Genomic DNA, 26,808 nt, shown 5'->3' on the forward strand with positions numbered 1-26,808 from the left:
AACTTACCAGACTCTGTTTTTGTTTTGTTTATCAATCATTCAATAAAATGTAAATGTTTATCGTACATGTGAGTTGTTTATTCTTAGAGGTTCAGTGCTCCTTTAAGATATGACATCAGTCAAATTGTATCACATTTTAGTAATTGTGTCCCTGCACACAGAGTTTATACTTGTATTATGATGTTTGTGCTAGTTCATAAATGTCATCTTGAGCGGTGTTGCAGCACGTGCTGTAACTAGCAAAAAAAAAAGTGTTCTTTAAACGAGAGATAAAATTGAGGTCTTGTTATAAAGCAAATTTATGGCATGTGATGGTAAGTCTAAAGGGCCCTACTCACTGGCCGACCCGCCGCCGAGCTGCCCGACGGCGGATACGGCCGACGAGCGACCCGGCGGCGGGGGGGCAGTGACGGGGGGAGTGAAGTTTCTTCACTCCCCCCGTCACGCGGCTGCATTGAAGTGCAGGCAAATATGGACGAGATCATCCATATTGGCCTGCATGCACAGCCGACGGGAGACCAGCGATGATCGAGCGCGGGGACGCGCATCGTTCATCGCTGGAGTCTCCACACTGAAAGATATGAACGAGTTCTCGTTCATTTATGAACGAGATCGTTCATATCTTTCAAAAAATCGGCCAGTGTGTAGGGCCTATAAGTTATCAGAGCGTATGCAGAGCCATATTTCACGCCAAAACATTATGCAGAGCAACATTCTGCTGCTTCCTCCAAGACACTAAGGCCATTGGCTGTACGGGGCTGGAACGTGAACAGTTCTTGGGCATTCGCCTAAACCAGTGTTTCTCATTTCCAAACTTCAAGTACCCCCAACAGCTCATGTCTGTGTAAGCAGGTAGGATAATTACTGATCCAGCAAACTAAACTCATTCACCTGTGCATGATTTAAGGAAATCCACAAACAGTGACTTATTAGTGGTACAGATTTGTCCTCCTACATCTAGCCTCAATACACCATGCACTGCTCAATGTCTGGCACGAGTCAGCTGGCAGCTCTGTTAATGTCAGGTGACTTTTTTTTTTATATTTCTCTATCGTCCTAGTGGATGCTGGGGTTCCTGAAAGGACCATGGGGAATAGCGGCTCCGCAGGAGACAGGGCACAAAAAGTAAAGCTTTTCCAGATCAGGTGGTGTGCACTGGCTCCTCCCCCTATGACCCTCCTCCAGACTCCAGTTAGATTTTTGTGCCCGGCCGAGAAGGGTGCAATCTAGGTGGCTCTCCTAAAGAGCTGCTTAGAAAAAGTTTAGCTAGGTTTTTTATTTTACAGTGATTCCTGCTGGCAACAGGATCACTGCAGCGAGGGACTGAGGGGAGAAGGAGTCAACTCACCTGCGTGCAGGATGGATTGGCTTCTTGGCTACTGGACATCAAGCTCCAGAGGGACGATCACAGGTACAGCCTGGATGGTCACCGGAGCCGCGCCGCCGGCCCCCTTGCAGATGCTGAAGTCAGAAGAGGTCCAGAATCGGCGGCTGAAGACTCCTGCAGTCTTCTAAAGGTAGCGCACAGCACTGCAGCTGTGCGCCATTTTCCTCTCAGCACACTTCACACGCGGTCACTGAGGGTGCAGGGCGCTGGGGGGGGGCGCCCTGGGAGGCAAATGTAACCTATATAAAGGCTAAAAATACCTCACATATAGCCCCTAGAGGCTATATGGAGATATTTAACCCCTGCCTGATTTCTCTAAATAGCGGGAGACGAGCCCGCCAGAAAAGGGGCGGGGCCTATCTCCTCAGCACACGGCGCCATTTCCTCTCACAGCTCCGCTGGTCAGGACGGCTCCCAAGTCTCTCCCCTGCACTGCACTACAGAAACAGGGTAAAACAGAGAGGGGGGGGCAAATTTATGGCGATATTTTGATATAACAAAGCAGCTATAAGGGAGCACTTATTATAAGGCTATCCCTGATATATATATATAGCGCTTTTGGTGTGTGCTGGCAAACTCTCCCTCTGTCTCCCCAAAGGGCTAGTGGGTCCTGTCTTCGTTAGGAGCATTCCCTGTGTGTCTGCTGTGTGTCGGTACGTGTGTGTCGACATGTATGAGGACGATATTGGTGTGGAGGCGGAGCAATTGCCAAATATGAGGATGTCACCCCCTAGGGAGTCGACACCAGAATGGATGCCTTTATTTATGGAACTACGGGATAGTGTCAACACGCTAAAGCAGTCGTTTGACGACATGAGGCGGCCGGACAATCAATTAGTGCCTGTCCAGGCGACTCAAACACCGTCAGGGGCTGTGAAACGCCCTTTGCCTCAGTCGGTCGACACAGACCCAGACACAGGCACTGACTCCAGTGGTGACGGTGACGAATCAACCGTATTTTCCAGTAGGGCCACACGTTATATGATTTTGGCAATGAAGGAGGCGTTACATTTAGCTGATACTACAGGTACCACTAAACAGGGTATTATGTGGGGTGTGAAAAAACTACCTATAGTTTTTCCTGAATCAGAAGAATTAAATGACGTGTGTAATGAAGCGTGGGTTGCCCCTGATAAAAAGCTGATAATTTCAAAGAAATTATTGGCATTATACCCTTTCCCGCCAGAGGTTAGGGAGTGCTGGGAAACACCTCCTAGGGTGGACAAGGCGCTAACACGCTTATCTAAACAAGTGGCGTTACCCTCTCCTGAGACGGCCGCACTTAAAGATCCATCAGATAGGAGGATGGAAAATATCCAAAAAAGTATATACACACATGCAGGTGTTATACTACGACCAGCTGTAGCGACTGCCTGGATGTGCAGTGCTGGGGTAGTTTGGTCAGAGTCCCTGATTGAAAATATTGATACCCTGGACAGGGACAATATTTTACTGTCGTTAGAACAAATAAAGGATGCATTTCTTTATATGCGTGATGCACAGAGGGATATCTGCACACTGGCATCACGGGTAAGTGCTATGTCCATTTCGGCCAGAAGAGCTTTATGGACGCGACAGTGGACAGGCGATGCGGATTCAAAACGGCATATGGAAGTTTTGCCGTATAAAGGGGAGGAGTTATTTGGAGTCGGTCTATCAGATTTGGTGGCCACGGCTACAGCCGGGAAATCCACCTTTCTACCTCAAGTCACTCCCCAACATAAAAAGGCACCGACTTTTCAACCGCAGCCCTTTCGTTCCTTTAAAAATAAGAGAGCAAAGGGCTATTCATATCTGCCACGAGGCAGAGGTCGAGGGAAGAGACAGCAACACGCAGCTCCTTCCCAGGAACAGAAGCCCTCCCCGGCTTCTACAAAAGCCTCAGCATGACGCTGGGGCTTCTCAAGCGGACTCGGGGACGGTGGGCGGTCGTCTCAAAAATTACAGCGCGCAGTGGGCTCACTCGCAGGTAGATCCCTGGATCCTGCAGATAATATCTCAAGGGTACAGGTTGGAATTAGAGACAGATCCACCTCGTCGTTTCCTGAAGTCTGCTTTACCAACGTCCCCCTCCGAAAGGGAGACGGTTTTGGAAGCCATTCACAAGCTGTACTCTCAGCAGGTGATAGTCAAGGTACCTCTTCTACAACAAGGGAAGGGGTATTATTCCACTCTTTTTGTGGTACCGAAGCCGGATGGCTCGGTAAGGCCTATTCTAAATCTGAAGTCCTTGAACCTGTACATAAAGAAATTCAAGTTCAAGATGGCGTCACTCAGAGCAGTGATAGCGAACCTGGAAGAGGGGGACTTTATGGTATCCTTGGACATCAAGGATGCGTATCTCCACGTTCCAATTTACCCCTCACACCAGGGGTACCTCAGGTTCGTTGTACAAAACTGTCACTATCAGTTTCAGACGCTGCCGTTCGGATTGTCCACGGCACCTCGGATCTTTACAAAGGTAATGGCCGAGATGATGATTCTTCTTCGAAGAAAAGGCATATTAATTATCCCATACTTGGACGATCTCCTAATAAGGGCAAGGTCCAGAGAACAGCTAGAGATGGGATTAGCACTGTCTCAAGAAGTGCTAAAACAGCACGGGTGGATTCTGAATATTCCAAAATCCCAGTTAATGCCGACAACTCGGCTGCTGTTCCTAGGGATGATTCTGGACACGGTTCAGAAAAAGGTTTTTCTCCCGGAGGAAAAAGCCAAGGAGTTATCCGAGCTTGTCAGGAACCTCCTAAAACCAGGAAAGGTGTCTGTACATCAATGCACAAGAGTCCTGGGAAAAATGGTGGCTTCTTACGAAGCAATTCCATTCGGCAGATTCCACGCAAGAATTTTCCAAAGGGATCTGTTGGACAAATGGTCAGGGTCGCATCTTCAGATGCACCTACGGATAACCCTGTCTCCAAGGACAAGGGTGTCTCTTCTGTGGTGGTTGCAGAGTCCTCATCTATTGGAGGGCCGCAGATTCGGCATACAGGATTGGATCCTGGTGACCACGGACGCCAGCCTGAGAGGCTGGGGAGCAGTCACACAAGGAAGAAACTTCCAGGGAGTATGGACGAGTCTGGAAACGTCTCTTCACATAAACATTCTGGAACTAAGAGCAATATACAATGCTCTAAGCCAGGCAGAACCTCTGCTTCAGGGAAAACCGGTGTTGATCCAGTCGGACAACATCACGGCAGTCGCCCATGTGAACAGACAGGGCGGCACAAGAAGCAGGAGTGCAATGGCAGAAGCTGCAAGGATTCTTCGCTGGGCAGAGAATCATGTGATAGCACTGTCAGCAGTGTTCATCCCGGGAGTGGACAACTGGGAAGCAGACTTCCTCAGCAGACACGATCTTCACCCGGGAGAGTGGGGACTTCATCCAGAAGTCTTCCACATGCTGGTAACCCGTTGGGAAAGACCAATGGTGGACATGATGGCGTCTCGCCTCAACAAAAAACTGGACAGGTATTGCGCCAGGTCAAGAGATCCGCAGGCAATAGCTGTGGACGCGCTGGTAACGCCTTGGGTGTACCAGTCGGTGTATGTGTTTCCTCCTCTGCCTCTCATACCAAAAGTATTGAGAATTATACGGCAAAGAGGCGTAAGAACGATACTAGTGGTTCCGGATTGGCCAAGAAGGACTTGGTACCCGGAACTTCAAGAGATGATCACGGAAGATCCGTGGCCTCTACCTCTAAGGAGGGACTTGCTTCAGCAGGGTCCCTGTCTGTTTCAAGACTTACCGCGGCTGCGTTTGACGGCATGGCGGTTGAACGCCGGATCCTAAAGGAAAAAGGCATGCCGGAAGAAGTCATTCCTACTTTGATTAAAGCAAGGAAGGAAGTAACCGTGCAACATTATCACCGAATTTGGCGAAAATATGTTGCGTGGTGCGAAGATCGGAGTGCTCCGACGGAGGAATTTCAACTGGGTCGATTCCTACATTTCCTGCAATCAGGATTGTCTATGGGTCTCAAATTGGGATCTATTAAGGTTCAAATTTCGGCCCTGTCGATTTTCTTTCAAAAAGAATTGGCTTCAGTCCCTGAAGTCCAGACCTTTGTTAAGGGTGTGCTGCATATACAGCCTCCTGTGGTGCCTCCAGTGGCACCGTGGGATCTCAATGTGGTTTTGGACTTTCTAAAATCTCATTGGTTTGAACCACTAAAAAAGGTGGATTTGAAATATCTCACTTGGAAAGTGACCATGCTTCTAGCCCTGGCTTCTGCCAGGAGAGTATCAGAATTGGCAGCTTTATCTTACAAAAGCCCATATCTGATTTTCCATTCGGACAGGGCAGAACTGCGGACTCGTCCGCATTTTCTCCCTAAGGTGGTGTCAGCATTTCATCTGAACCAGCCTATTGTAGTGCCTGCGGCTACAAGTGACTTGGAGGACTCCAAGTTACTGGACGTTGTCAGAGCATTAAAAATATATATTGCAAGGACAGCTGGAGTCAGAAAATCTGACTCGTTGTTTATATTGTATGCACCCAACAAGATGGGTGCTCCTGCGTCTAAGCAGACGATTGCTCGTTGGATCTGTAGCACAATCCAACTTGCACATTCTGTGGCAGGCCTGCCACAGCCTAAATCTGTAAAGGCCCACTCCACAAGGAAGGTGGGCTCATCTTGGGCGGCTGCCCGAGGGGTCTCGGCATTACAACTTTGCCGAGCAGCTACGTGGTCAGGGGAGAACACGTTTGTAAAATTTTACAAATTTGATACTCTGGCTAAGGAGGACCTGGAGTTCTCTCATTCGGTGCTGCAGAGTCATCCGCACTCTCCCGCCCGTTTGGGAGCTTTGGTATAATCCCCATGGTCCTTTCAGGAACCCCAGCATCCACTAGGACGATAGAGAAAATAAGATTTTACTTACCGATAAATCTATTTCTCGGAGTCCGTAGTGGATGCTGGGCGCCCATCCCAAGTGCGGATTATCTGCATAAATTGTACATAGTTATTGTTAACTAATTCGGGTTATTGTTGAAGGAAGCCATCTTTCAGAGGCTCCGCTGTTATCATACTGTTAACTGGGTTTAGATCACAGGTTGTACGGTGTGATTGGTGTGGCTGGTATGAGTCTTACCCGGGATTCAAAATCCTCCCTTATTGTGTACGCTCGTCCGGGCACAGTACCTAACTGGAGTCTGGAGGAGGGTCATAGGGGGAGGAGCCAGTGCACACCACCTGATCTGGAAAAGCTTTACTTTTTGTGCCCTGTCTCCTGCGGAGCCGCTATTCCCCATGGTCCTTTCAGGAACCCCAGCATCCACTACGGACTCCGAGAAATAGATTTATCGGTAAGTAAAATCTTATTTTTTGTAGATCATGCATCTTAATCACATCGCTATGCTAATAAGATGCACAAGCAAACTCTAATTAAAACTATATGCGGTATGCCTATATTCTGTATGTGCCTGCATCTGCATATGAAATGCTACATTACAGTGTTTACCAGGAAAACACTAACGTAGCATTTTATATGCAGATACAGCCATAGTCGCACACAGAATATAGGCATGCTGCATATCACTTTACGCAACAGTCTGCTTGTGCATCTTATTCACACAGCGATGTGATTTTCAGAGAAATAATGCACAAAAACACACCTGTTTAGTGAACGCGCTTGCGACTAGAAGGGCTGCTTAACGTGACTGCAGCGATGATGTAGGACAACACATCTGCACATGGCTGGGAAAAATGCAGTATTTGCGGGGGGGATATATATATATATATATATAGATAGATAGATATCTATCTATCTCACAGGTTCTCAAACTCGGTCCTCAGGACCCCACACAGTGCATGTTTTGCAGGTAACCCAGCAGGTGCACAGGTGTATTAATTACTCACTGACACATTGTAAAAGGTTCACAGGTGGAGCAAATTATTTCACTTGCGATTCTGTGAGGAAACCTGCAAAACATGCACTGTGTGGGGTCCTGAGGACCGAGTTTGAGAACCTATGATCTATCTCATACTTACCTACCTGACCCTCTCCATGAGGGAGAAAATGCTCTGTTCCTGGACTTTCCTGGTAATGTATGATTGCCATCACCTGTGGTGAGCTAGGTAATTGATAAGAAAGGTGTTTCACCACAGGTGATGGCAATCATACATTACCAGGAAAGTCCAGGAACAGAACATTTTCTCCCTCATGGAGAGGGTCAGGTAGGCAAGTGTATATATACACACCTTCATCGGAAAGATGTTGTGCACTGCAGGTCTTGTGGGCAGGGTCAGGTAAATTGTGTCATGAGGGCCCCATCACTCACAGCATAATGCCATGATTTGCAGGCGTATAGGGAGGGGGCAGAGCCGAAATGACCCTTGCAAATCCCGGCATTATGCAATGAGGGCGGCGGGGCTGAGATTGCGGTTAGTCGGCGAGCATTTCTAGGTACTGAGAAACACCCTTAATGTTCTGCCTAAGCTATATTTCTTGGGCAGTCCGCCCAGAGGTGATATGGCCAAACGTCGCGTGGCACTGACAAACATCAGCACAGTGCGGCGTATTGGTGGTGTAACTCACTGTTCTGAGCTTCCCTGCCAGAAGGAGGATACCTAGCCGCCTTCTCCACCTCAACCCTGGCCCACCCCATCGGAACTGTCCCTTCCACCTCAACCCCAGCCCACTCTTCAACTGGAAGCAAGCACAGCAGCCTCCACTTTTACTGTGCCCACCAAACAGTAATTGAGATGCCGGATGGGAGAGAGGGGGGCACAATGGACTGCTGTGGTAAGGTCTGGAGTTGGGAACCACTGACCTGAAGCATCCACAACTGTGTATTTGGTGTTTAGCTGAATTTGAAGAGGAATGGCTGCCATCCACAGCGTATGTATGGGTTAAGCAGTCTTGGTGCTTAAAAGGCTTAGGACTTTTGTTAGGTGCCTTCTGTCCAGTTCTCATTTTCTTCTAGTTAATATTCATGTACAGAGTTCCACCTTCTCGGCTGCAGCTTGTTCTCTTGTATATACAGTATGAGCTGCCTCCTACAAACTGCTGAGTGCAGAGCATAGTTGGCGTACCACAAATTGAGAGCTGGGCCATCTGTAGACAGACTTGTTTATCTAAACTGTATTATCTGTTGTAAATCTTGATCTATGGCTTCAGCAAACAGCATCTTTATACTGTATATGCAGAATTTAGTCACTTCAAGTGTAAACTCTAGTCTGAGACTCCTGTTTGCTTTGCTGTATACATACACAAGGATTCATGTTCATTAACCGACTGCTCATTATAAAACTACTGAAACACTGTACACTTGACGCTTAACCCAAAGTGGAATTTTTGTTGGAATAAGAGATATAGGATTAAAAATAGAGCCTCTTTCTGATAAAATGTTCACCTGGTCATACTCTTAATGAATGCTACCAGTTTGAATTTTTAAGTACATGGGAGGATATTTACAGTGCATCCGGAAAGTATTCACAGTGCTTCACTTTTTCCACATTTTGTTATGTAACAGCCTTATTCCAAAATGGAATAAATTATTTTTTTCCCCTCAAAATTCTACACACTATACCCCATAATGAAAACATGAAAAAAAGTTTTTTTGAGACTTCTGAAAATGTATTAAAAATAAAAAACTAAGAAATCACATGTACATAAGTATTCACAGCCTTTGCCATGAAGCTCCAAAATTGATCTCGGGCACATCCTGTTTCCACTGATCATCCTTGATATGTTCCTACAGCTTAATTGGAGTCCACCTGTGATAAATTCAGTTGATTGGACATGATTTGGAAAGGCACACCTGTCTATGTAAGGTCCCACACTTGACAGTGCATGTCTGAGCACAAACCAAGCATAAAGTCAAAGGAGTTGACTGTAGGGGTGGTCTTCAGTATGCCGGCTGTCGGGATCCCGGCGCACAGTATACCGGCGCCGGCATACCGACACATTCTCCCTCGTGGGGGTCCACGACCCCCCTGGAGGGAGAATAAAATAGCATAGTGCGCCACCGTGCCTGCAGCGCTGCGAGCGCAGCGAGCCTGCAAGGGGCTCATTTGCGCTCGCCACACTGTCGGGTATGCCAGCGGTCGGGCTCACGGCGCCGGTATGCTGGTCGCCGGGAGCCCGACTGCCAGCATACCATACTACACCCATCTGTAGACATCAGACACAGGATTGTCTCAAGGCACAAATCCTGGGAAGGGTACAGAAAAATATCTACTGCTTTGAAGGTCTCAATGAGCACTTTGGCCTCCATCATCCGTAAATGGAAGAAGTTCAGAACCACCAGCACTCTTTCTGGAGCTGGCCAGCCGTCTAAACTGTCAGGGAGGTGACCAAGGACCCTATGGTCACTCTGTCAGAGCTACAGCATTCATCTGTGGGGAGAGGAGAACCTTCCAGAAGGACAAACATCTCTGCATCAATCCACCAATCAGGCCTCTATGGTAGAGTGGCCAGATGGAAGCCCACCTGGAGTTTGCCAAAATGCACCTGAAGGACTATCAGACCATGAGAAACAAAATTCTTTGGTCTGATCAGACAAAGATTGAACTCTTTGGCGTGAATGCCAGGCGTCATGATTGGAGGAAAGGCCAATACCATCCCTACAGTGAAGCATGTTGGTGGCAGCATCATGCTGTGGGGATGTTTTTCAGCGGCAGGAACTGGGAGACTAGTCAGGATAGAGGGGATAGATGAATGCAGCAATGTACAGAGACATCCTAGATGAAAACCTGCTCCAGAGCACTCTTGACCTCAGACTGGGGCGACGGTTCATCTTTCAGCAGGAGAACGACCTTAAGCACACAGCCAAGATATCAAAGGAGTGGCTTCAGGACTACTCTATGAATGTCCCTGAGTGACCCAGCCAGAGCCCAGACTTGAATCCTATTGAACATCTCTGGAGAGATCTGAAAATGGCTGTGCACCGACGCTTCCCATCCAACATGATGGAGCTTGAGAGGTGCTGCAAAGAGGAATGGTCGAAACTGCCCAAAGATAGGTGTGCCAAGCTTGTGGCATCATATTCAAAAAGACTTGAGGCTGTAATTGCTGCCAAAGGTCCATCAACAAAGTATTGATCAAAGGCTTTTAATACTTATGTACATGTGATTTCTTAGTTTTATATTTTCAAGAAATTTGCAAAAATCTAAAAAAAAAGAAGAGAAAAAAAATTTTAAAAAAATTTCACGTCATTATGGGGTATTGCGAGTTGAATTTTGAGGGGAAAAAATGATTCCATTTTGGAATAAAGCTGTAACATAACAAAATGTGGAAAAAGTGAAGCGCTGTGAATACTTTCCGGATGCACTGTATCAAAGCTTGGAGGGAGATAAAGGACCAACCAATCATCTCCTAACTGACATTTTTCAAACCACCTGCAACATGACTAAAGCCGATTGGTCAGCACTTTATCTCTCTCCAAGCTTTGATAAATATTTGTCATGGTTATGTTTTGGTTTGTTTTTCTCTCCATAATTACTCATTACAATAAAAGCATAAGAGAAGGGTTTTTTTTTTTCCCGTTGGACTTTCACTGGTAAACATGATTTATATTGAAGTTACATTAGTGAACTGTTCCTTTTAGCCAAATCTATAAATCATTACTTATTAGCCTAAGTATTATGTCATACAGGCTATAAGAAACACATCTAATCTCCCTGCATAATAATATGCACATTCCAATTCCTGTTCGAAAGAGCTGCATGTGGGCAGCTTGCTTTCATGTTAATGCAAATATCATGTACAGTGAGCCACATTTCTTGGCATCATTTGCACACCCGTTTTATTAGGTGTTTACAGTGCTAGGTTTCCATGGACAAGACCAATCACAGCTGGCAGGAGGAGTGTGACTGAAGTTATATACTGAACAATAACATACACAGGGGCCTTAAGTAGAGAAGACTGAAAACACAGCTGAATAGAATACAGTGTGTATGCACCTTCAGAGAGAGAGAGAGACAGCCAGGAGGCTGTGTTTGAAAAATTACAGAAGCTGATTGGCTGGTAGTTTCTCTTTCTCTCTCTCTCTCTCTAACCAAGGGGCATATGTAATAGGGGCCGAGCTTGCGGGATGCCTGCCAATCTCAGATGGGGTTTTTTTTTTTGTTTTTTTTTAAAGGCAATCATTTACAAGGAAAAAGCATGCCTTGTAAATGCCGTTTACAAAAAAAACAAAAACGTCCAAGATTGGTCGGCATTCCGCACCTGCAAGCTTTGGACCCTATGACATGCCTCCAAGACAAAAATACCCCATAGTTATAAGGGGTATGGGTCATTAGGTCGACCACTATTGGTCGACATGCAGGTAAACATGGGAAAAGGACGACATTAGTTTTTTTTTTTACTGTTTGTGGTGTCGGATTCTTCGTAAAGTGACGGGGAACCCCAATTAGTGCATAGTGTCCCCTCGCGCTTCGGGCAAGGTGCCGCACAGGTTACCGTTCCCAATTGTAGTCCACGTGGATCGTAAAGTATGAAAAAGTAAAAAAAGTAAGAATAATGTGAAAAACTCATGTCGACCTATTGACCATGTCGACCTAATGTATGTCGACCAATGGTGGTCGACCTAATGACCGTATCCCGTTAAAAGTTCTCCCTGTGCGGGGTAAGTGTATCCCTCTGAACCAGAGATGAACAGATGTGTTTAGCGATCCTCTATATGAGCGCATTATTTGTATGTTATCAGAGTAGAGAAGCCTGTGCATCAGGTATGTTATCAGAGTAGAGAAGCCTGTGCATCAGGTTAGTTTTATTCTCATTTTGCTGCTCTCTCTGGGAGTTTTAGCAAAGCTTCTTTTAAAAGATTTGTCTCCCATAGCAGCCAATCAGAATCTAGCTATCCTTCATCTAGTTTCTAGTAAATTCTATAAAAGAATGTGTTAGAATCTGATTGGTTGCTACAGGCAACGCCTCCACTTCTCTTTAAACCATACTTAGAGCTCAGTGTATACAGAAGTGCATTCATCAGAGAAAGAGGAATTTCCTTATGCAATAGTCTCACTCAGAAAGTGTCCCAGAGTATAATAGCTCTGAGGCTCCTCTATAAAACAGGTGACATGCTTTAACCTAAGGATATGCTAATCTGGGCACGTTGACGTCATTACTTCATAATTAGCCTTCCCTAAAGCGGATATTCCTATTAAAAAGGCCTGAGTTGTTGTGTGCAGTGTTGAAACTCTATGCATGTGGCTTTGTGTCTTTATATGGCTATGCTGCGGTCTGGTTAATAATTATTTACATTGGAGGTTTAGTCACGCCATATATTTCTCATACTTCCTGCTTGGCCGACTCACAGATAAAATGTTTAAAGGCACCCTAACATATGCAATATTGTCTCTGCTTTATTGTGCCTAGCAGAGGAGAATGCACGTGCTGTATAGATTTACTATTCCTCTCAACAATCTGTTAGTAAATTTGGTGCATTGCACCTTCTCTTCGTGGAAGCTTTCACTATGGAATACACTCAGTTTTGAGTCTCCCACAGTAACATAAGACACTGTATTTTGATAGTTAAAGAACGATTCTTAAGAACACAAAAAAAAAAAAAATAGTACTTTTTTATTATTATTTCTCATTGGATAAGTGAAAATGTACACTTGTATGTACCACCATGTCCTATCTTGAGGTCCGCGCAGGTGTGTCCCCACGCCAGGTCTATTACATCTGGTATATTCATATTAAAAGGCTAGAAATTTCTATACACGTATAGAAAAAGTAATGTATAATAAAAAACAATATAAACATTATATATACATACACATTTATAAAATATTCATATATATTTATACATAAAATTATATGTCCATATATAGTTAAAATATTTCAACAAATATTCATAACATGTTTTGGTGTCACTGATTAGAGGTTATTCTTTAAGTCCATGACGTGTCATGTGAAGGTAGAACTGTAAAGAAATATAGAAAGGTGAGATTAATCGTAATAAACATCAGATGTGTGTGCAGGGCATACTGCTACAACCACTTCTACCACTAACCTCTAAGCATCTTCAGCTAGATGTTGGGCAAGGAACAGGGGCGTAGCCAGAACCTTGTGGGCCCCGTAGCACCATTTTGAATTGGCCTCAGACCCAATGCTTATAGAGAGACACTTCCCTGCAGCAGTTGTTAATTTTATGCACTAGAATAGTGCCCTAGTTTATTTTCTGAACCACAGTAGAGCCTTATTTAATGTTATGCCCCATAGTAGTGCCCTAGGGGTTCATTCCGAGTTGATAGCTTGCTGCCGTTTTTCGCAGCGAACAGGTTACTACTGCACATGTGTAAACACCACAATGCGCAGGCGCGTTATACGGGTACAAAGCGGATCGTGCTGGGCAATGGATTTAACAAAGAATCCATATGCACAGCCGATCACAAGGAGATTGACAGGAAGAGAGCGTTTGTGGGTGACCGTTTTCAGGGAGTGTTTGGAAAAACGCAGGCGTGTCCAAGCTTTTGCAGGGCGGGTGTCTGACGTCAATTCCGGGACCAAAAAGACTGAAGTGATCGCAAGGGCTGAGCAAGTCCAGAGCTACTCAGAAACTGCAAAAAACTTTTTCGTCCCGCTCGGCTGCACACACGTTCGCACACTTGCAAAGTGAAAATACACTCCCCCGTGGGCGGCGACTATGCGTTTGCATGGCTGCTAAAAGTAGCTAGCGATCGATCGATCAACTCGGAATGACCCCCCTAGTTTCTTTACATAAATCGCAGTAGTGATTAAGTTCACCCTATGTCACACTTCAGACCTGCCAGTATACATTAAGCCGCACAGTACCCCCAATTCACATTATGATATATAGTGCTCCCTGTTCATATTGTGCCTCATTACAGTGCCCCAGTTCATATTATAGAACATTAAAATGCCCTACAGTTCATTTTATACCACACTACAATGAGCAGGTCCAGGGGCATACCTAGATATATTGCAGACCCCAAGGAAAACTTTGAAAGGACCCCTACGTACCACCCAATGGCAAAAAATGTACATAACACATGTAACTTTGAAAGGGGAAAGTGAGCCACTCACAGCACTGGGCCCCATAGCAGATGCACTGCCTGCATCTATGGTAGTTACGCCCTTGGCAAGGAATAACTACTAATATACCATGATCTCTATATGTCATACTGTATATGCAGAAGAGACACACAATGCTGCAATGCTTAAAAGTAGAATGGTCTCCCAATATCAAACACTTTTCAGATTTAATTGTACCCTAATTTGTGTCCATGGCCTTAAGCAAGAGAACACTAATATTTTCTCATTTCCTTTATTACTGTCATCTGTGCCTCGGTGTCACGGTGTTATGATTTTATTAGCCTCATTTTTTCCTTTTGCATATTTTGTTTGCAGTGTCTTATGCGCTCACCCCTCATCTACAGATATGTCCTCATATATCTAGCCTCAATACGCTGTAGAGCGTGAGATGCCTGGCGTGAGTGAACCTCCACAAATATACAAGTGATGCATATCAAATTAATCAGCACTGCTCCTGGGGTGTCCTTGTTGCATTTTTTGGAAAAGAGGCCAGAAGTTAGCGGAGTCTCAGGGGACCTGGCACACCGAGAGGGGTTACTGCTGTAATGATGTATGAGAACACATCTGTATGGGTCTACTACGTTTTGCCGGCGCTTGGGATCCCGGCACCAGGATCCCGACCGCCGGCATGCAGACAGCAGGGCGAGCGCAAAAGAGCCCCTTGCGGGCTCACTGCGCTCGCCACACTGTGGGCATGGTGGCACGTGTATATTCTCCCTCTAGGTGTGTCGTGGACACCCCAAGAGGGAGAATAGTTGTCGGTATACCGGCTGTCGGGATCCCAGCGCCGGTATGGTGAGCGCAGGGATCCAGACAGCCGGCATATAAAAATGGCTCGTATCTGTATACCGAATTAGGAGCTCAACTGTGTGCCATTGAGCTTCTAATTCTTTTCATTATTTTGGCCACAGTGCACTGTTTATTGGACAATAACATTACTGTGGCTAGTACTGACTTTATAGTAACTTTTGTTTACAGGGCCATACATATTTACTAATGGGAGGTAAGCCCCATGTCCCCCTGAAATAGGGCTTTTTTGTTGTAAACAGGGTACACATTAGACAATGTGTACCTAGCACGGCATCGGCGGTGTTGGGACCAGGTGGGGATGCTGGTAGCAGGAAGTGCATACACACTTGCCGATGCCGGGGGCAGGGGGTTGGGGCCATGCTGCACTCGGCAACATGGCCCTCACCTGCAATGTCGCCAGATTGAGCTACATGCAGGTCCTACGGGCAATGTCGCTGACGACACACACAGTCAGCGACATAGTGGATACACACTGGACAATTTTAACAATTTGACTTTGCGATCTGTCGTAAACAGGCAGATAGTTTAAAGAACAGTCTAATGTGGACCTAGCTTTAGTAAGGGTTTCTCCCCATCTAATATCAACGAATGGATTACAACTAGCGGTAGAACCCACCGGAGAAACTAGTCATTAATTTTGTACAAAAGCCTTCCAGCCTGTTAAGGAGAAGTGTGATGGTACATGGGGTGGTCTTCAGTATGCCGACTGTCGGGATCCCGGCGCACAGTATACCGGCGCCGGCATACCGACACCTTTTCTCCCTCGTGGGGGTCCACGATCCCCCTGGAGGGAGAATAAAATAGAGTGGCGCGTGCAGCGTGGCGAGCCCGCAACGGGCTCATTTGCGCTCGCCACGCTGTCGGTATGCCAGCGGTCAGACTCCCGGCGCCGGTATGCTGGTCACCGGGAGCCCGGCCGCCGGCATACCATACTACACCCCCATCATGTACCACCAGAATCCTGTTCTCACAATTTCAGGACTACAGAAAAAAAAAAAAAAAAGATTTTAAACCTACCGGTAAATCTTTTTCTCGTAGTCCGTAGAGGATACTGGAGACTCCGTAAGGACCATGGGGATAGACGGGCTCCGCAGGAGACATGGGCACTTTCAGAAAGACTTTAGGTCTGGGTGTGCACTGGCTCCTCCCTCTATGCCCCTCCTCTAGACCTCAGTTAGAGAAACTGTGCCCAGAGGAGATGGACAGTACGAGGAAAGGATTTTTGTTAATCCAAGGGCAAGATTCATACCAGCCACACCGTATAACTTGTGTATCAAGTAAACCGTTAACAGTATGAAAAAATAACGTAGCATCAGTCCAACCTGATGGAACTATAACATAACCCTTATGTAAGCAAAACTATATACAAGTCTCGCAGAAGTAGTCCGCACTTGGGACGGGCGCCCAGCATCCTCTACGGACTACGAGAAAAAGATTTACCGGTAGGTTTAAAATCTTATTTTCTCTAACGTCCTAGAGGATGCTGGGGACTCCGTAAGGACCATGGGGATTATACCAAAGCTCCCAAACGGGCGGGAGAGTGCGGATGACTCTGCAGCACCGATTGAGCAAACAGGAGGTCCTCCTCAGCCATGGTATCAAACTTATAGAATTTTGCAAAGGTGTTTGAACCCGACCAAGTAGCAGCTCGGCACAGCTGTAGTGCCGAGACCGCCCAAGAAGAGCCCACCTTCCTAGTGGAAAGGGCCTTGACCGATTTTGGTAACGGCAATCCAGCAGTAGAATGCGCCTGCTGAATCGTGTTACAGATCCAGCGAGCAATAGTCTGCTTTGAAGCAGGGCCGCCAACCTGGTTGGCTGCATACAGGACAAACAGTGCTTCTGTTTTTCTGATCCTATCCGTTCTGGCCACGTAAATTTTCAAAGCCCTGACCACATCCAGGGACTCGGAATCCTCCAAGTCACGTGTAGCCACAGGCACGACAATAGGTTGGTTCATATGAAAGGATGAGACCACCTTAGGTAGGAATTGAGGACGGGTCCGCAATTCCGCTCTATCCATATGGAAAACCAGATAGGGGCTTTTATGTGATAAAGCCGCCAATTCTGAAACTCGCCTAGCCGAAGCCAAGGCTAACAACATGACCACCTTCCAAGTGAGATATTTCAACTCCACTGTTTTAAACCAAACCAATGTGACTTAAGGAAACTTAACACCACGTTAAGGTCCCAAGGCGCCACCGGAGGTACAAAAGGAGGCTGAATATGCAGTACTCCCTTCACAAAAGTCTGTACTTCAGGTAAAGAGGCCAATTCCTTTTGAAAGAAAATGGATAAGGCCGAAATCTGAACTTTAATGGAGCCTAATTTTAGGCCCAAATTCACTCCAGTTTGTAGGAAGTGAAGAAAATGACCTAGATGGAATTCTTCCGTAGGAGCATTCCTGGCCTCACCAAGAAACATATTTACGCCATATTCGGTGATAATGTTTAGATGTCACGTCCTTCCTAGCCTTTATCAGCGTAGGAATGACCTCATCCGGAATTCCTTTTTCCGCTAGGATCCGGCGTTCAACCGCCATGCCGTCAAACGCAGCCGCGGTAAGTCTTGGAACAGACATGGCCCCTGTTGTAACAGGTCCTGTCGTAGAGGAAGAGGCCACGGATCTTCTGTGAGCATTTCCAGCAGATCCGGATACCAGGTCCTTCTTGGCCAATCTGGAACAATGAGAATTGTTTTCACTCCTCTTTTTCTTATTATTTTCAATACCTTGGGTATGAGAGGAAGAGGAGGAAACACATAAACCGACTGGAACACCCACGGTGTCACCAGGGCGTCTACTGCTACCGCCTGAGGACTTTTTGATCTGGCGCAATACCTCTGTAGCTTTTTGTTGAGACGGGATGCCATCATGTCGTTCTGGGGCAGTCCCCACTGACTTGCAATCTGTGCGAAGACTTCCCGATGAAGTCCCCACTCCCCTGGATGCAGGTCGTGTCTGCTGAGGAAGTCTGCTTCCCAGTTATCCACTCCCGGAATGAACACAGCTGACAGTGCGCTTACATGATTTTCCGCCCAGCGAAGAATCTTGGTGGCTTCCGCCATTGCCACCCTGCTCCTTGTGCCGCCTTGGCGGTTTACATGAGCCACTGCGGTGATGTTGTCTGACTGGATCAGAACTGGTTGGTCGCGAAGTAAGTTCTCCGCCTGACGTAGGGCGTTGTATATGGCCCTCAGTTCCAGGATGTTGATGTGAAGACAAGTCTCTTGACTTGTCCAGAGTCCTTGGAAGTTTCTTACCCTGGTGACTGCTCCCCACCCTCTGAGGCTCACGTCCGTGGTCACCAGGATCCAATCCTGAATGCCGAACCTGCGTCCTTCCAAAAGGTGAGCACTCTGCAGCCACCACAGGAGAGATACCCGGGCCCTGGGGGACAGGGTGCCGCTGATGAATTTGTAGATGTGATCCGGACCACTTGTCCAATAGGTCCCATTGGAAAGTCCTTGCATGGAACCTGCCGAAGGGAATGGCCTCGTATGTTGCCACCATTTTTCCCAGGACTTGAGTGCAATGATGCACAGACACTTGTTTTGGCTTCAATAGGTTCTTGACTAGAATCATGAGTTCCTGAGCCTTTTCTATCGGGAGAAAAACCTTTTTCTGGTCTGTGTCCAGAACCATGCCCAAGAAGCTCAGGAACCAAGAACCAGCTGCGACTTCGGGATATTGAGAATCCAGCCGTGTTGCTGTAACACCTTCACTGAAAGTGACACACTGTTCAGTAACTTCTCTCGTGATCTCGCTTTTATGAGGAGATCGTCCAAGTACGGGATAATTGTGACACCCTGCTTGCACAGGAGCACCATCATTTGCGCCATTACCTTTGTGAAAATCCTCGGGGCCGTGGAAAGCCCAAACGGCAACATCTGAAATTGGCAATGACAATCCTGCACCGCAAATCTCAGGTACGCCTGATGAGGTGGATATATGGGAACATGAAGGTATGCATCCTTTATGTCCAGGGATACCATAAAATCCCCCCCTTCCAGGCTGGCGATGACCGCTCTGAGCGATTCCATTTTGAACTTGAACCGTTTTAAGTATTGGTTCAGGGATTTTAAATTCAATATGGGTCTGACCGAACCGTCCGGTTTCGGAACTACAAACAGGGTGAAGACACAATTTGTGAATAGCATTTAACACTATCTCCCTTTCCAGGGGAGAAGTTGGTAGAGCAGATTTGAAAAACCGGCGAGGAGGCACCTCTTCGAATTCCAGCTTGTATCCCTGAGAAACAATTTCTATTGCCCAGGGTTCCACCTGTGAGTGAACCCAGATGTGGCTGAAAAGTCGAAGACGTGCCCCCACTGGGGCGGACTCCCCCAGCGGAGCCCCAGCGTCATGCGGTGGATTTTGCAGAGGCCGGGGAGGATTTCTGTTCCTGGGAACTAGCTGTGCTGTGCAGCTTTTTACCTCTGCCCTTACCTCTGGCAAGAAAGGATGATCCACGCACTCTTTTGCTTTTATTTGAACGAAAGGACTGCATTTGATAATGTGGCGCTTTCTTAGGTTGTGAGGGAACATAAGGCAAAAAATTCGATTTACCTGCCGTAGCTGTGGAGACCAGGTCCGAGAGACCTTCCCCAAACAATTCCTCACCCTTGTAAGGTAAAACCTCCATATGCCTCTTTGAGTCGGCATCACCTGTCCATTGCCGGGTCCATAGCAGATATTGACATAGCGTTTATTCTGGAACCCAGTAAACTAATGTCTCTTTGAGCATCCCTCAAATATAAGACAGCATCCTTTATATGGGCCTAGGGTCAATAAAATGGTATCCTTATCTAGGGTTTCAATCTCCGCCGATAAGGAATCTGTCCATGCTGCAACCGCGGTACAAACCCAGGCCGACGCAATTGCCGGTCTGAGTAATGTACCAGAATGTGTGTAAATGGATTTCAAGGTAATCTCCTGCTTGCGGTCTGCAGGATCCTTGAGGGTAGCCGTATCTTGTGATGGCAGCGTTATCTTTTTTGACAAGCGTGTCAACGCTTTGTCTACCTTAGGGGATGATTCCCACCGTACCCTGTCCGTTGGCGGGAAAGGATACGCCATAAGAATCCTTTTGGGAATCTGCAGTTTTTTGTCTGGAGAATCCCAAGCTTTTTCACATAATTCGTTTAACTCATGTGAGGAGGGAAAAGTTACCTCTGGCTTTTTTCCCTTATACATGTGTACCCTCGTGTCAGGGACAGGGGGTTCCTCTGTGATATGCAACACTTCTTTTATTGCAATAATCATATATCGAATACATTTAGCCACTTTCGGCTGTAACTTTACATCATCGTAGTCGACACTGGAGTCCGAATCCGTGTCGGTATCAGTGTCTGCTATTTGGGATAGTGGGCGCTTCTGAGACCCTGAAGGTCCCGGCGACAGAGGGACAGACACGGGTTCACTCCCTGACTGTTCCTTAGCCTCAGCTTTGTCTAATCTCTTGTGCAATAAGTTCACACTAGCACTTAAAACATTCCACATATCCACCCAGTCAGGTGTCGGCACCGCCGACGGAGACCTTACATTCATACGCTCCCCCTCCTCTCTAGGTGAGCCTTCTACCTCAGACATGTCGACACACGCGTACCAACACACCACACACACAGGGAACCTCTTATCTGAAGACAGTTTCCCTACCAGACCCTTTGGAGAGACAGAGAGAGAGAGTATGCCAGCACACACCCCAGTGCTGTATGACCCAGGACAAAAACACAATAATATTATGTTTACACAGATAGCGCTGTTTACATATACAATATGCGCCAATTTTGTGCCCCCCCTCCTCTTTAAAACCCTCTGTCTACCGTGGTATAAGCAGGGGAGAGTCCGGGGAGCTTCCTCTCAGCGGTGCTGTGGAGAAAAAATGGCGCTGTGAGTGCTGAGGGAGAAGCCCCGCCCCCTCGGCGGCGGGCTTCTGTCCCGCTGAAAATCTCAAAATTTGTCGGGAACTCTTATATATGTACAGTGCCCAGCTGTATATATACTTATTTTTGCCAAAAGAGGTCTATATGCTGCCCAGGGCGCCCCCCCACCCCCCCTGCACCCTTACAGTGACTGCCGTGTGTGAGGTAAATGGGAGCAATGGCGCACAGCTGCAGTGCTGTGCGTTACCTCAGTGAAGATCATGAAGTCTTCTGCCGCCTCTGAAGTCTTCTTTTCTTCTCATACTCACCCGGCTTCTATCTTCCGGCTCTGCGAGGGGGACGGCGGCGCGGCTCTGGGACGGACGGCGAGGGTGAGACCTGCGTACCAATCCCTCTGGAGCTAATGGTGTCCAGTAGCCTAAGAAGCAGAGCCTTTAAACTCACAGAAGTAGGTCTGCTTCTCTCCCCTCAGTCCCTCGATGCAGGGAGTCTGTTGCCAGCAGGCTCCCTGAAAATAAAAAACCTAACAAATATACTTTCTGTCAGGAAGCTCAGCAGAGCTCCCTGAAGTGCACCCATCTTCTCTGGGCACAGTATCAAACGGAGGTCTAGAGGAGGGGCATAGAAGGAGGAGCCAGTGCACACCCAGACCTAAAGTCTTTCTTAAAGTGCCCATGTCTCCTGCGGAGCCCGTCTATCCCTATGGTCCTTACGGAGTCCCCAGCATCCTCTAGGACGTTAGAGAAAAAGGTTTATGTACATGAAGGATTTTTATAATGTAAATAAGTGATTAGTAATAGGGTTTGTTACCCTTTTTTAATTTTGAAAAAAAATAGAACTTGAAGCCAAAGTCTGGGATTACAGCCCATGGGTATATGCAGACCGGGCAGCAAAGTGGTAAGTTTAGTCTCACCAGTGCCAGCCAACATCACCAGAGATACTTCGCTGCGCCAGCAATATTTTATGACTAAGCTGCAGTAAGAACAGATTTTTCTGTTGCAGCAACAGAAAATCAGGCTGATTGCCACAGGCGAAGAAATAAGCTAAGAACACTAGCAGGTGGTTAGTCCAACATTGCAATTGCATCCAAGATGCTAGGGAGAGATTGAGTATTGGTGTGGACCCCATGAATATCTATAAGTAGATATTACAGGCTTCTGAATACCTCACTAAGGGGGTTATTCAAAGTTGCTAGCAAACCAAAAAAGTTAGCAATTGGGCAAAACCACGTGCACTGCAGGTGGGGCAGATGTAACATGTGCAGAGAGAGTTAGATGTGGGTGGGGTGTGTTCAAACCAAAATCTAAATTGCAGTGTATAAATAAAGTAGCCAGTATTTACCATGTACAGAAACAATAAATCCCACCCAATGCTAAATCTCTGCATATGTTACATCTGCCCCACCAGCAACATGGTTTTTCCCAAATGCTACCTTTTTTGGTTTGCTAACAACTCTGAATAACTCCTATATCACTTGTACAAAGGTTTCTGTACAATTGCAATTGTTAAAAGCCAGAGGTGTCTTCTGTGCATTTTACCGATAGTCCCAGCAACAGAGGATTTTATTTTGAAAGATCAGTGAATATCCCGAATGTCAGACGTTGAGGTGCACCCACCACCGCTCTTAGGCTTGAACGAGTAAGCAGTTTGATATACATGCAGAAAGAACCCACCACCAAGAAAGCAAGAAGCAGTGTGCAGAGAGTGAGGCGTCACACATACACACCCTCTGGGTTCCGGCTGGTGAGCAGCGAGTTCTGCAAGTTACGAGGGTGACCCACTAGATGATTCGGAGTAAGTCGTGAAAGAGAGTCTGTGGGACCTGTAGGAAATGGTGACAATAGTTACAACTTGTTCTATCTGCATGCTTAGGGGATGATTCTGAGACACCATTGACGCAAATGGAGAGTTTTTGTATACAGCGCTAAAGTAAATTAATGCATTTTTGTGCAAGTCTGACCTATTCCAAGTTAGACAGAGCTTGGAAGGAACGGTTTTCCCATTAAATAGGGGGTCTTGGTGCATTAACTGGGTGGTGACAATGGTATCGCACGTAACATCCTGGCGTGGGAGTGTCATGCTTATTGGGAAGGGAAGTCTGTTTCCAACTGAGCTCTTGGAGTTAGCATGGTATACTATTGATGGTGGTTGCGGCAGTTGGCGTAAATGGATAGCACGAGTTTCCACATGCACTGGTATTAGCATCAAAATCAGCCCCTTAAGGCTATACATATGAACACTGGTGCAAAAGAGAACAAAAAACAAACAAAAAAATTATAAGAATTTACTTACCGATAATTCTATTTCTCGTAGTCCGTAGTGGATGCTGGGAACTCCGTAAGGACCATGGGGAATAGCGGCTCCGCAGGAGACTGGGCACAAAAGTAAAGCTTTAGGACTACCTGGTGTGCACTGGCTCCTCCCCCTATGACCCTCCTCCAAGCCTCAGTTAGGATACTGTGCCCGGACGAGCGTACACAATAAGGAAGGATTTTGAATCCCGGGTAAGACTCATACCAGCCACACCAATCACACCGTACAACCTGTGATATAAACCCAGTTAACAGCATGATAACAGAAGGAGCCTCTGAAAAGATGGCTCACAACAACAATAACCCGATTTAGTTAACAATAACTATGTACAAGTATTGCAGACAATCCGCACTTGGGATGGGCGCCCAGCATCCACTACGGACTACGAGAAATAGAATTATCGGTAAGTAAATTCTTATTTTCTCTGACGTCCTAGTGGATGCTGGGAACTCCGTGAGGACCATGGGGATTATACCAAAGCTCCCAAACGGGCGGGAGAGTGCGGATGACTCTGCAGCACCGAATGAGAGAACTCCAGGTCCTCCTCAGCCAGGGTATCAAATTTGTAGAATTTTGCAAACGTGTTTGCCCCTGACCAAGTAGCTGCTCGGCAAAGTTGTAAAGCCGAGACCCCTCGGGCAGCCGCCCAAGATGAGCCCACCTTCCTTGTGGAATGGGCTTTTACAGATTTTGGCTGTGGCAGGCCTGCCACAGAATGTGCAAGCTGAATTGTATTACAAATCCAACGAGCAATAGTCTGCTTAAAAGCAGGAGCACCCAACTTGTTGGGTGCATACAGGATAAACAGCGAGTCAGATTTTCTGACTCCAGCCGTCCTGGAAACATATATTTTCAGGGCCCTGACTATGTCCAACAACTTGGGAGTCCTCCAAGTCACTAGTAGCCGCAGGTACCACAATAGGTTGGTTCAGATGAAACGCTGAAACCACCTTAGGGAGAAAATGAGGACGAGTCCTCAATTCCGCCCTGTCTGAATGGAAGATCAGATAAGGGCTTTTACAGGATAAAGCCGCCCATTCTGACACGCGCCTGGCCGAGGCCAGGGCCAACAGCATGACCACTTTCCATGTGAGATATTTTAACTCCACAGATTCAAGTGGTTCAAACCATTGTGACTTTAGGAACCCCAAAACTACATTGAGATCCCAAGGTGCCACTGGAGGCACAAAAAGGAGGCTGTATATGCAGTACCCCTTTTACAAACGTCTGAACTTCAGGAACTGAAGCTAGTTCTTTCTGGAAGAAAATTGACAGGGCCGAAATTTGAACCTTAATGGACCCCAATTTTAGGCCCATAGACACTCCTGTTTGCAGGAAATGCAGGAATCGACCTAGTTGAAATTCCTCCATCAGGGCCTTACTGGCCTCGCACCACGCAACATATTTTCGCCAAATGCGGTGATAATGCTTTGCGGTTACATCCTTCCTGGCTTTGATCAGGGTAGGGATGACTTCATCCGGAATGCCTTTTTCCTTCAGGATCTGGCGTTCAACCGCCCTGCCGTCAAACGCAGCCGCGGTAAGTCTTGGAATAGACAGGGTCCTTGATGGAGCAGGTCCCTTCTTAGAGGTAGAGGCCACGGGTCCTCCGTGAGCATCTCTTGAAGTTCCAGGTACCAAGTCCTTCTTGGCCAATCCGGAGCCACGAGTATAGTTCTTACTCCCCTCCGTCTTATAATTCTCAGTACTTTTGGTAAGAGAGGAAGAGGAGGGGACACATACACTGACTGGTACACCCACGGTGTTACCAGAGCGTCCACAGCTATTGCCTGAGGGTCCCTTGACCTGGCGCAATACCTGTCCAATTTTTTGTTTAGGCGGGACGCCATCATGTCCACCTTTGGTTTTTCCCAACGGTTTACAATCATGTGGAAGACTTCTGCTGAGGAAGTCTGTTTCCCAGTTGTTCACTTCCGGAATGAACACTGCTGACAATGCTATCACATGATTTTCCGCCCAGCGAAAAATCCTTGCAGCTTCTGCCATTGCCCTCCTGCTTCTTGTGCCGCCCTGTCTGTCTACGTGGGCGACTGCCGTGATGTTGTTCGACTGGATCAGCACCGGCTGACCTTAAAGCAGAGGTCTTGCTTGGCTTAGGGCATTGTAAATGGCCCTTAGCTCCAAGATATTTATGTGAAGTGATGTCTCCAGGCTTGACCACAAGCCCTGGAAATTTCTTCCCTGTGCGACTGCTCCCCAGCCTCGCAGGCTGGCATCCGTGGTCACCAGGACCCAGTCCTGAATGCCGAATCTGCGCCCTCTAGAAGATGAGCACTCTGCAACCACCACAGAAGAGACACCCTTGTCTTTGGTGACAGGGTTATCCGCTGATGCATCTGAAGATGCGATCCGGACCATTTTTCCAGCAGGTCCCACTGGAAAGTTCTTGCGTGGAATCTGCCGAATGGAATTGCTTCGTAGGAAGCCACCATTATTTCCCAGGACCCTTGTGCACTGATGCACTGACACTTGGCCTGGTTTTAGGAGGTTTCTGACTAGTTCGGATAACTCCCTGGCTTTCTCCTCCTGGAGAAACACCTTTTTCTGGACTGTGTCCAGGATAATCCTTAGGAATAGAAGACGTGTCGTCGGGATCAGCTGCGATTTTGGAATATTAAGAATCCAACCGTGCTGCCGCAACACTACTTGAGATAGTGCTACCCCGACTACCAACTGTTCCCTGGATCTTGCCCTTATCCGGAGATCGTCCAAGTAAGGGATAATTAAAACTCCCTTCCTTCGAAGGAGTATCATCATTTCGGCCATTACTTTGGTAAAGACCCGGGGTGCCGTGGACAAACCAAACGGCAGCGTCTGAAACTGATAGTGACAGTTCTGTACCACAAACCTGAGGTACCCTTGGTGAGAAGGGTAAATTGGGACATGGAGATAAGCATCCTTGATGTCCAGAGACACCATATAATCCCCTTCTTCCAGGTTTGCAATCACCGCTCTGAGTGACTCCATCTTGAATTTAAACCTTTGTATGTAAGTGTTCAAGGATTTCAGAGTTAAATTAGGTCTCACCGAGCCGTCCGGCTTCGGTACCACAAACAGCGTGGAATAATACCCCTTTTCCTGTTGTAGGAGGGGTACCTTGATTATCACCTGCTGGGAATACAGCTTGTGAATGGCTTCCCATACCGCCTCCCTGTCGGAGGGAGACGTCGGTAAAGCAGACTTTAGGAAACGGCGAAGGGGAGACGTCTCGAATTCCAATTTGTACCCTTGAGATACCACCTGAAGGATCCAGGGGTCCACCTGTGAGTGAGCCCACTGCACGCTGAAATTTTTGAGACGGGCCCCCACCGTGCCTGAGTCCGCTTGTAAAGCCCCAGTGTCATGCTGAGGACTTGGCAGAAAACGGGAGAGGGCTTCTGTTCCTGGGA

The 26,808-nt window shown here is 47.0% G+C and overlaps 1 protein-coding gene across 2 annotated transcripts in view; it reads right to left on the bottom strand.

Annotated features, from left to right (window-relative positions):
- Positions 1-12,893: 12,893 nt before the first annotated feature.
- RASSF7 (Ras association domain family member 7) overlaps positions 12,894-26,808 on the bottom strand; it is a 99,143-nt gene continuing 85,228 nt past the window's right edge. The window contains exons 5-6 of one of the 2 annotated variants that reach the window (XM_063944793.1): positions 22,812-22,907; positions 12,894-13,259 (exon numbers count right to left, since the gene is read on the bottom strand). In XM_063944793.1, the coding sequence (XP_063800863.1) occupies positions 13,228-13,259; positions 22,812-22,907 (128 nt within the window). In that variant the 3' untranslated portion in view covers positions 12,894-13,227. The remainder of the gene's footprint in view (positions 13,260-22,811; positions 22,908-26,808) is intronic. The other variant, XM_063944794.1, reaches the window with a different exon arrangement.

This window comes from Pseudophryne corroboree, chromosome 11 (genome assembly GCF_028390025.1).
Source record: "Pseudophryne corroboree isolate aPseCor3 chromosome 11, aPseCor3.hap2, whole genome shotgun sequence".
Classification (NCBI taxonomy): Eukaryota; Metazoa; Chordata; class Amphibia; order Anura; family Myobatrachidae; genus Pseudophryne; species Pseudophryne corroboree.